The 11,192-nt window shown below is 40.9% G+C and overlaps 1 protein-coding gene across 3 annotated transcripts in view; it reads left to right on the forward strand.

The window, feature by feature from the left end:
* The window catches only part of LOC144667627 (C-Jun-amino-terminal kinase-interacting protein 4-like), a 221,878-nt gene extending 211,823 nt beyond the window's left edge, over positions 1–10,055 (forward strand). For 2 of the 3 annotated variants that reach the window (XM_078529101.1, XM_078529103.1), the window contains 4 exons: positions 3,620–3,658; positions 5,910–6,086; positions 7,380–7,511; positions 8,954–10,055. In XM_078529101.1, the coding sequence (XP_078385227.1) occupies positions 3,620–3,658; positions 5,910–6,086; positions 7,380–7,511; positions 8,954–9,069 (464 nt within the window). In that variant the 3' untranslated portion in view covers positions 9,070–10,055. The remainder of the gene's footprint in view (positions 1–3,619; positions 3,659–5,909; positions 6,087–7,379; positions 7,512–8,953) is intronic. The other variant, XM_078529102.1, reaches the window with a different exon arrangement.
* The last annotated feature ends 1,137 nt before the right edge of the window (positions 10,056–11,192 follow it).

Below are 11,192 nucleotides of genomic sequence, written 5' to 3' on the forward strand. Positions count from 1 at the left end.
CACACGCTGCTGCCACTGTGCGCTGGTGGTGGAGGGTTGGGTCCTCATATTGGGATATCATTCTGTTTTAGATCTGGGGTGGGAAAGAAAGGGTGAAAATCTCATTTGCAGTGCTTGGGGAAGCTGGAAGCAAGCATGCACTCCAGTTTGGACAGATACATTTAATGTTGGTTCAGAGCAGTATAGTACTATTTCAGTGGCTGACTCTGTTATATGTGAGGAATATATAGATTAAAACGGCACACTCTCTTGCACTATGCTAAAAATTTGAAAGCTTTAATGGAATCTGTCCTATAAATTCCAAATATCAGCATTAAAAAGTAGGTATAGTCTGCACAGGTACAGCTCATGAAAACAAACACGAGCCTTGTTCCCCCAAGTTGTAATTCCTTTCATGGTGTTGGGAGGTTGGGGGGAGTGCAGAATATGATACGAGGACAATGTGTAGCAAAAGGAATAGTGTGGTTTTGAGTTTTTCAATTTTTCTAGTCTGTGTCATCTCTTGCTGCCTGTAAAGAGTGAAAGGTCTTTCAGGGCTTTGTGTGTCTCATTCTGAGGAAAGGTCAATGTAATTTAAGATGAGGAAGGATAGAGTGTAATACCATACTTCCTCACACAATGGAAGCTTCTTTAGAACAGGCACCGGTGGCAGGGAAGCAAAGTAAAGGACAATCATGAAAGCAAGTGTCTGTCCAAGAGGTGTTAATATCTGATGTACTCACATGCTTTCCCACTCCGCTGCAGTAGAAAGGACACTGTCTATTTTAAGCAATTAAACACATTCCCTCTGCATCTCCAACAATAATTTGCTTCTTCAGTTTAAAACTAGCCTGTGATGTTGGATGCTAAAACATATCTGCCCAAATTCCTTATTTTGGGAGGGGGGTGCAGACCCTGTGGATACTGTCTGAATCCTCCAAATATTAACTCTAATCCTGCCTTCTGTCAGGCCTTTGATAGCGGTTGTGTAGAATTCTATATTACTGCCTTCCTTCTGAGAGCAGGAGGTTGTGGATGAAGTCAGAATGTTCTGTGGGGGAGGGGTTGCTTTGTGTACACCAATCACAAAGCATCTCTTATCTGCAAACCTATTAGTGTATGGAGCCTGCCTACATTTTAAGGATGAAGAGCCTACAAGGTAGGTAATGTGTGTTTTTACCCTGGATTCTAATTTGGAGTGTTTAAAATTTTACCGAAATTGGTTTGTTTGCCATTGATGAGCAAACACTATCAATTATCTCTCGTGATGTATACAGCTTTTGTCTTGGCCAATGTTTCTGCTCCTGGGTAGCTGGCTCACCAGTCACCCAATGAGAGAACTCCACCTAAATTCTTTCTCTTTCCCCCACTCCCATTACCCCTTTTCCACTAGCAGAAAAGCAGTGGTGCCCTTTTCCCTGTGACTCTCCACCAAGTTTGCTCGGATTATCAGGTTAAGTGGATTGAGGAATTTTGACAGAGTTCTACTTTTTGTGCCACTTAACCATTTCATTTTTAATTACAAGGTATTAATCTTCACATGAAAATAATGTACAAAGCAATGATACATGAGCAAAGTACTGCAGATGCTGTAAATTTGAAATAAAAACAGAAAATGCTAGAAATTCTCAGTATGTACGACAGTAACTGGAGAGAGAAACAGATAAGGAAAAACTGTTCCCATTTGTGGAAGGATGGAGAACAATAGGACACCAATTTAAAGTGATTGGCAAAAGAACCAACGGTGAGATAAAAAATATTTTATGCAGAGAATGGTTAGAATCTGGGATGCAGAATGTGTGCTGAAGGCAAGTTCAGTCGTGTCACGAAAACATGCTTTATGCCAAATAATGATTTTTAATACATTGGCTGGAAAACTAAACTGAACTTTTAAAAACAAACTTTTTTTAAAGCATAGACTAAAAGTGGGACTTGAGCTCCCAACAAAGATAACTACCCAATTTGCATCACTATACTCTCCACATTGCAACCCACTAAGATGGAGACACTGTGTCTGTAAAGACCTATCAAGGACAATGGCCTCAGGGAGACACATATCCTGTGCCCATTAGCAACCTGGGAAATTCAACAGGGGTTCCCAGACATGAGCTCAACAAGCTACAATGGGAATATGCTGAACCCAGTCAGTTGAACAGTGGGAAACTGGCAGAGAGAGAGGATTCGCAGGAATGAACTGGATAAGTTACAAGAGGGAATACACCAGTGACAACCATGTTCAAATCATTGGGTCCAGGAGAGCAGCCAAATCAGCCATCCACATCTTTAAAGCAGAAGTATCAGGACCACCAAAGGACAGTCGCAAGATCTCCAAATGCAGCCTGAAGCCAGCAATCACCAAACTACAGACTGTATACCCCTTTTATTTCTCTGGACTCTAAGTTGAAAAATTAATCCTTCTCCCCCTCTAATCTATAGGTGCACATGTGTGAACTTTGAGTGTGTGTGAAAGTTGGAGTGTATTTTATTATTTTACTTAGATCAGTTTAAGCATATTAAAGCTAACCTCTTTCTTTGTTAAACACAAGAAAACCTGTCTGGTTCTTTTATGGTCACAGCACGTAAACAGTTAAATGCTCATTGACTTGGCAAGTATATTCTTTTCAAAAAAAACCTGTTGCAATCAAACGAGGAGAGGGAAAAGAGGGGAGCCATTAAACTTCTCCTCTCCTGATCGTAACACATGACTTTCAAAAGAGAATTAGATAAGCGCTGAAGAGAGAAAATTTGCAGGGCTATAGGGAAAAGGCATGGGGAGTGGACTAGGTGAGTTGCTCTTGCAGAGAGCTAGCACAGACATGACAGGCTGAATGGACTCCCCCTGTGCTGTAACTGGTTCATAGTTCATTTCTCCTCTACTTACCATTTTGTCCTTTCCCTGCCTTGCTTAAAAACTGTTACATCTCTAAGTACTCTCAATTCTGGCGAGGGGTCATCAACCTGAAATGTTAACTCAGTTTCTTTCTCCACAGATGCTGCCAGACCTGCTGAGTATGTCCAGCATTTTCTGTTTGGATCACAGAGGAGTGATATTTAATTTCAAAAACTTGGGAGGAAGCTATGCCATTGTTTTTCTCTCAACCCCTTCCCCTAGCGACATATCCACCAAATTGAATGAGGTTGAAGTTTTAGTGACATTGCTACATTTCCAAATAGGCTGAGCAACCATTCTGAAGCAGTAATGTGGTGCTTGCTAAAGATTGCGTTGCAGCCACAGATTTTGCATTGGAATAAGACTGGCATAGTTGCCTGTTGGTGAACTTGTATTGCGCTGGCTTAATTGTGTATGTAACTAGTTACATTGAAGTCTTCTACAAAGCCCAATCAGTGGAGACGTATCACAATGTAGCTTTATTGGGGCTGGAATCGATTCTTGTTTTTAAAGAATCTTCCAGCTCCCAATTTATCTACAAGGGCCATGATTCCAGCGACCATGGGCGCAACCTGTTTAACATCTTTGAAAGGTTTTTATGATGACATAAAAGATTTTGTACTTGCACTGTCTATAAATTTAAAAAGAAAACTACAGGTTTGAGATGCAAGAGTGGTAGGTTCTTATTAATCCTTTTCCTCTACTGTCATACTTGTCCACTCCCCCCTTTGCCACCTCTTCTCACTATAGCTGTAGTCCTCCACCAGGGACGGTTACTGGGTCTGAGGGGTAAGTGCGGATCAAACCATCAGAATCTTTCTCTTTCGGGCTGCTTTAGCCAGTCAAGGCAGTTTATATCCAACTTTTATTTATAATGTTTGCCCTCCTCCTGTTTTTATTTCCCCCTCTCTTGTCTAAATGTTTATCCTGACGCTAGTCACTGCAATGCGGCAGTATGTATGTTTGCTGAATGGTCACAATAGCCTAAGTACTCAATGTTCCATCCCTCAACTCTGAGGGACCTTTTATTTTGTCTTGAGGGCCGTCATTTCCATGTCTCCTCACTGAAGCTGTGCAAACACTGCTGCCTGTGTTTCATTTCTTTATCTGTAATGATTCTCTGTTCCATTTACTAATTTTTTAAAAACACCCATGTGGCCATAGGTATGGAGAATGTGTCTAATGTTCAGCCTTTTAATCAAAGTTTAACCCATCATATTAAAAGTTGTGAAAGTATTGGGCTGGTTTATTTCTCTTGTTAGGAACAAGAATCAAATCAGCTTTTTATACCGTTGAACCTTTATAGCCTGTGTTATGCAATTAATAAAATTAAAGTTGGATTCTTGCAGTCCGATTATTGTCAGACTGATGGGGACAATGAACCCAATTTTAACTCTGTGCAAGAGGAGAGGCATTGAATGTGTTAAAATTGGGCCCTATATTTCAGCATTCAGTTTGCTTTTTTATATAAAAGGAAGTTGGATGCAGAATCTTTAATCACATGAACAAAGTGTTGCCAATTTTCTATCATCTTGCATGAAGGGGCTTCCCATCCCTGGGAGCAGTCAAATAGTAACTGTTCTCCCAAGTGCCTGCTCATCTAAAGTGCTAATGTGTCTGTGTTGAAAATCTACCTCAAATGTTTATCTTGCCCAGATATTTTAATATTTGGAAACCAAATTCCTACGGTTACATATTTTGGTGAGTGGTAAAACTGGGATATCATGGTGCGTCATCTTTCTGCCCAGTTCACATCCCATTTTGCTGTTTGAAAGTTTCTGAAGTGAAGAGTGTGTTGTTTAATTTCAATGTATTCATGGGGGGTGCAGAGAGGGGACAAGTCCACAATGTGGCAATTTGAGGGGGGGGCACACCGCGGGGTGGAGGTGCTATAGGGGTGCCTAGAGCAAAATGTGGGAAAGATGCACTAGTACAACAGGAACTGCCTGAGCTGTGGGTTAACACTTGGAAGTCAGTTTGTTTTTTTACACTAATCTACACACACTTGAGCAAAAAGAGAGTTTTCCTTTCTCGGCAAAGGTACACCTTGCCTTGAAAATACAGAACAATTTGTACCCAGTGTGATTAGATTAGATTCCTGGCAGAACACTGAGTCTTCTGTTCAATGCTACAAACAGCATTTGTTTCAAATGTGGAATCCAGCAGGTCAGGATGGTAGAGTTAATACTGTGGGATGTTGCTTGCTTCTAAACTGGTTAACCAGTTAATGGATTGAAGCTTCATAGATTAGTTTGCCCAGGGAAAGACTTGGTCTGTTCAAACTGACTAAATCTGGCTAAATGCTTGCTTACTGTGAATGAATTTGGGTTCTTCCCACTGTTTATAAACTGTGTCTCTAAACTGTGGGTTAGTACTTACAGCTGGGATAGGAAGTTACACAAGGTCTAATATAACCAATCACTATACTTTCCCTGAAACAACTTTGAAGTTCATCTGTCTACCTAATTCCAGTACAGTGGTGGATCACTGTGCGTAGATTCACAAGTGAAACCTCATTCTACTTGACTAAAAAATTACCAATTTAAAACTTAAATTTTAATAAGATTTTACAAAACTGAGGTTAGAGTCCAGTTTGTAAAATAAAACTCTACAAAGCATTTTTGTGAAGTTTTACCACTACCGCTGATTAAATCCTGTGGATCTGAACACAATCACATTTGCTGCAAATGCTCCAGTAAATGTAATTTTCCTATGTCACAGCTCTAGTATCATCAGAGTTTTCGTTGACAGGAGAGAAGTGGCAGATTGGCATTAAGCACACTCCATTACCCATGTCCTCCTGCCATAGACAAAAACCGAGCATGTTCTGTTGATTTATTTTACCCCAATCTTTCCTGAACTGGCACTCTCTTCCTAAAGTACCTGTTTTTACTTTAACACCTCTTCATTTTGCTTCAGCTTCAGCCAGCGCTGCCATACTAGTGGCTGTTTTTTTGTATATATGTAATGATTTTCTCCAGAAATCTTATCAGTTTTCCACTGGCCCTGTTGTCATTTTCTACTTCCTCTCTGTCTCCAGCCAATAAGGCATCAGGGGGATCTGGAAACCGTCCTGGAAATGTCATCCGTGTCTATGGCGATGAAAACAGTGACAAGATCACCCCTGGCACATTTATACCTTACTGCTCTATGGCACATGCTCAGCTATGTTTCCATGGACACCGGGATGCTGTGAAGTTCTTTGTGGCAGTTCCAGGTGAGCAATTTAGAAGCAGTCTTTCTCCACACTGCAAATATGGTCCCTAGATCAGGTTCTTTATTGAATCTCAGATGTAAATTACACTCAGGGACATGGTGATTGACAAACCTAATCCCTGTTTATGAATCATGTTTGTTATCTGTAGATTAAGGAAAAGACTTTTATCTAGAACCTGAAAAGTGTTACAAACTGCTTTGCATACTAGGGGCACAGTGGCATAGTGTTTATGTTACGTGACCAGTAATCCAAAGGCCTGGACAATAAATGTTGACTTTGCCCACATTTTGTGAATACATTTTAAAAATATATAAAATGAATTGCATTGAAGAGCAATCACTGTTTTGAAAACAAATAAATCACTGTGCACAGCAACATCTCAGACTCGATAGTTAATCTGTTTTTTCTGGAGTTGATTGAGGGAGGAATGTTAGCCAGGATGCACTAGGAGAACTTCCTGCTCTTCGAAGAATACCATAGGATCTTCAGCATCCACTTATACTACTGAAGCAGCCAGATGGAGCTTTGGTTTATCGTCTTATCTGAAAAATGGCACCTCCGAAAATGCAGAACTCTCAGTACGACACTGAAACTTCAGTCCAAGTTGTGTGCCTATGTTCTGGAATGGGGCATAATGAGTATGCTTGCAACTGAGTCAAGCTAACTTTATTGAATCAAGTGGGCCTTCTTTTGAATGAATGTATTCCCCTTTAACCACATACAATAATTTGTAACCATCCCCTTGACCTTTTTTCCCAAGTTTAGAATGTTTTGATTCCAGATGTATCACAGAGCTGGAGGTCTGAAGGCTACTTTTATCCAAGCTGTTGTGAAGGAGTGAATAGATTCCTGCTGGAACTGTTAGTGAAATGTGGCCACATTGTGTTTTACTTTAGAAGAATGTTTTAATGGAGTCAGTCCATTGTTGTTAACAGTAGATAGGGCTTCCTGTTTGGAGGGTCTGCGCTCTGTCGTCATCGTCATTTCCCCCTCCCCCCCCCCCCCCCCAGTCTGTATAAATTGGATCTCTGCCACAATCTGTGAGCTAATATTGCGGCATGCGTGCCGTGTGCCTTGTTGAAGCAGAGTACTTCAGCTCTCAAGGACTGTCTTTCTGGCAAAGCATGTCTCCAATCAGTCAGCCAGGACTGAGCCACAGTGCAGGTTTCCACTGCCTTCCTGCTGATGGTTGTTACACAGAAGAGGAAACTGCAGGATGGTTGCATCTCTGGAAAGCAAAAGTGATCTTTGCTGGTGTTAAAATATTTTAAACCTTGTTTGGTTATGCTCCAGGTATACCATTTGGTGATGTTGAACACTCATTTGAAAAATTAGGAGCTTCTGCATCCGATGGATCCAGCCAGCAGTCAGTGAGATCGGTGCTGGTTATGAGCGGTGGCGAGGGCTACATTGACTTCAGGATGGGTGAGGATATTGCAAATTTACTGCTTCATACAAGTGTAAACTTCATTAAGGGAAATGTACTGTGCTTTAGGATTTTTCTCATTCTTGTTCATCCATTCACCTCCAGTACCTTACTGGAATCAAGGAGTTCTATTGAATTCCCCATTCAGTGTACTGGGGAAGGGGGAATGGCTGGGTACATGGATCCAGGCCTCCATCACATCTCATCTGCTGGTGAGTATGCGGAACCCACTCCAGAGGGCTGTCAGACTGGTGGATTTGAGTGAGGAGCTTGCTGCACAAACTGCCATGGTTAAGAACTTCAATACCACACACGAAGGCAGAATGCAAAGCTATAATCAATCTCAACAGCAGCCTGAGGCCATCTTATTGAAGTTGTACATTGCTCTGGGCAGCCTCTACCTGGTCACCAAGGCACAGGATAAACACCTAAACCTTGTATGGCTTAGAGGAGAGCCATGGTCTGAATTCTACCACGGGGGACTGAATTGAGGAACAATTTGAAAAGTTCTTCAGCCTTGAAAAGAGAAAGATGGAAAGGGACCTTGTGTTCCATGCAAGGTGCAGTGTGAGGAATGAGAGGGCACAATAGAGAAATATAAAATAGTGAATAGAACTGGAAATGTTAAATCTGGAGCTAAACTACAACACTCAGATTCAGGACTGATGTCAGGAAAACACTCTCTCACTCTCTCTCTCTCTCTCTAATATCTGGAATGGCCTGTCAGCCTGAGAGTGGAGACAAAAACTGACATTTTTCAAGAAGCAGTGTGATTGGACATAAAAAAAAATATAGCATGACAACTATCCCTTGATTCCCTTGGTGTCTAAAAAGGTACTGTGAGAAACTGCAGGTATTTATGAAAAGGTGAGCTGATGGGGCTGGTCAACTCTCCCTCATCTATGCTGAGCTTTGTAACCCTACCCAGTCTGTCTTGTATCAGAAGTCTGCTGATAGGCAGCGCTAAAAATTATTTCCCCCATCCACCCACTCCAGCCAATGTAATAGGGTAACCAGCTCAGGTAATCTAAACCATGTTATAGTGTTCTTTCAGCAGGTGGGCTATTGGCCTCCTATGGCACTCACCAGTGCGACTCTGAGTGAGTGACTTTTTTATGGGTCCGAATGAAAACCCTCGATTTTCTTTTTAGAAAAAGCAATGAGACCTATGCACTGAGTGTTTCTGATCTGGAACACACTATCCAAGGATGGTGAAGACAAACTGAGTAGTAACTTTCTACAGGGAATTGGAAAAGTACTTGAAGGGGAAAAATTTGAAGGGCAGGGGGGAAAGAGAAGGGTGGGTGGGGTGGAACTAATCAGATGGGTCTTTCAAATTACTGGTACAGGCAAGATGAGCTCAGTGGCCAGCTTCTGTGCAGTGAAGCTATGATATCTTCTCATTATCTTCATACGTCATGAAATGTTTTGTTCCTTTTAGGTGATGAGAGTGAAGAGACAGAGGAGCTCAGGGAGACTCTACAGATTCAGCCTTCACTGGCCAAAGCAGAGAGAAGTCACTTAATTGTGTGGCAGGTCATGTTCAACGATGACTGAACGACACAACTTCATGACAGAATGATTGAGTTACACGAAAACCTTGCATGTTGTTTCATTTTGATTTATTTTTGTTTTAATTTCTTCACCGCAGAGTGTTTGAGCAGTTCTTCACCATGGTTCCTCAGTTTGCATGGTGGAGTTCAGAGCAGGTGGTAAGTATCTCTGAGCTGCTCTTCTGTCGTTGTCCTTTTTACAGGGTCTTCCTAATGTTAAAAGACGGAGCTTGCTGAGCATAGTCACTTCACTTCAAAGAACATAGGCTGCCTTAGTAAAACAACAGGTGTTAGTTCTTAAAGGTTATTATGCTAACACTATTCTAAAGAACTAATTTGTATTTGCAATGATTATAAAGAAAGCTATTTATTTCTGTGTGGGTGTTATCACGGTTACCAAAGGACATTAACCCGGAGTAGCACTCATGTCAAATGATTGGTAGAGAGAGAGAGAGAGAAAAAGCCAATCAGTCAGTCTTGTTTTAGAGTCTTGTGGTGTTTAGGGGAATATCATCCAGTTCAGTTCAGTTTTCTTTCTTGCAATTTATTGTAGAAAACTCTGGACACTCTTGACAGGGAAAGTTAACAACCTGTGCTGCACCTCAGAATCATTTTATACAAACTACTAAAATGTCTTCTTTTCTCTAACAGAAATGCTTTAATTATATTGACAGTTTTGTTGAGAAAGAAGCATTTGTGTCTCTGTAAGCATATTTTAAAAAAAATACAAATTTTATGGTCTGTATTTTTTTTTTGTAAGTTGACCTGTTTAGACACTTTATCTTGTATTTTAATTGCTCTGTAATTTGAAAACTGAATGCTCCGGCGTTGAATTGCTCTCTGTTGAAACCCAAGGCTTCATTATGGTGAGTTTGAATAGCTCATATTCCAGTGTAGCCATTTCAGTATTTATTACCTATTATTAATGAACCTTTGTGGTTCAGAATGTAACTTTGTACAAGAAAAATATATATATGTATATCAAAGAAGGCTGCTGTTTCCTTGATTGTTGTTTCTGCGGCTCTGAACTCATTTGTGTAGTGTGGGACGTGCATTTTCACATCATAGAAGCTGGAAATAGATTCATTCTGGGCCCCTTGATTTGCAATGACTGAATAAATTGGATTTATTTTTATTCAGTCAGGTTTCCTGCAATTTTTTTTTTGCATTTTAGCAATCTAAATTGGTGCTTTTTATCAATTTTACCGTGAAACCAGCGCCCTGGCACATAATCTCCCCTCAAAACCATTTCAAACAATCCTTCCCTCCCATCCAAAAGCAAGTCCTTTTTGAAATTCAGTGTTGATGTGCGTTCCCTCTCTTTATGTTCTCTGAGGAATTAGTTGGAATATTGAGCATTGGCTTTGGGTTCAAATCCAACGCAAAATGCTGGATTGAAGGACATTTCTATGAAAATATAGGCCCAAGGAAGATGAGTCCAAGGGCGGTATGAAAACAACTCACACTGGTACCAGGTCCACAGACCTCTCCAAAATTCAGCAACATTAGGCAGTGTCACTGTGGAACAGAAATGTAATGTCACCATGAATCAATTAGTAGCACCCTCCACTCCAGGTCAGGAGTATCACTATCGTTGTAGGAGTGCTGTAGTAAATTTGAGTCTTAAAGAACATTGTTGGGACAGAGTCGCAGAGTACTTCTAGATCTAAGCTGAGAAGAACTAGCTGTAATAATTAAGCATCCCATTTCTCCAGCAGTAAGATCTTTTGGCATAAGTGCCTATCTGGCTCAGATATTAGCACTTTCACCTTTTGAAGCAGAAGGTCATAGATTGAAACCCAAATCCATGGACTTCAGCATATGATCTAGACTGACACTGCAGTGTAAAGGGAATGTTGCACTGTCAGAGTTACCACCCTATGATGAATGCTAAACCGAGACCCTGAAAGTTTCAGGTGGATGGTAAAGATTCCATCTGAGGCCAGTATTTCTCCTTCAGCCAACGCAATCAAAAGCAGACTAACTGGCCATTCATCTTGTTGCTGTTTGTGGGTCCTTGCTGTGCACAGAATGGCTGCTGCTTTTACTTACATAAGTAACTTCAAAACATTGGGATGGTTGAAACTTTTTGATGAATAAAGGCAAATGTATTTGTTCTTCCTATTC

The sequence above is a fragment of the Cetorhinus maximus genome, chromosome 24 (genome assembly GCF_964194155.1).
Source record: "Cetorhinus maximus chromosome 24, sCetMax3.hap1.1, whole genome shotgun sequence".
Taxonomy (NCBI): Eukaryota; Metazoa; Chordata; class Chondrichthyes; order Lamniformes; family Cetorhinidae; genus Cetorhinus; species Cetorhinus maximus.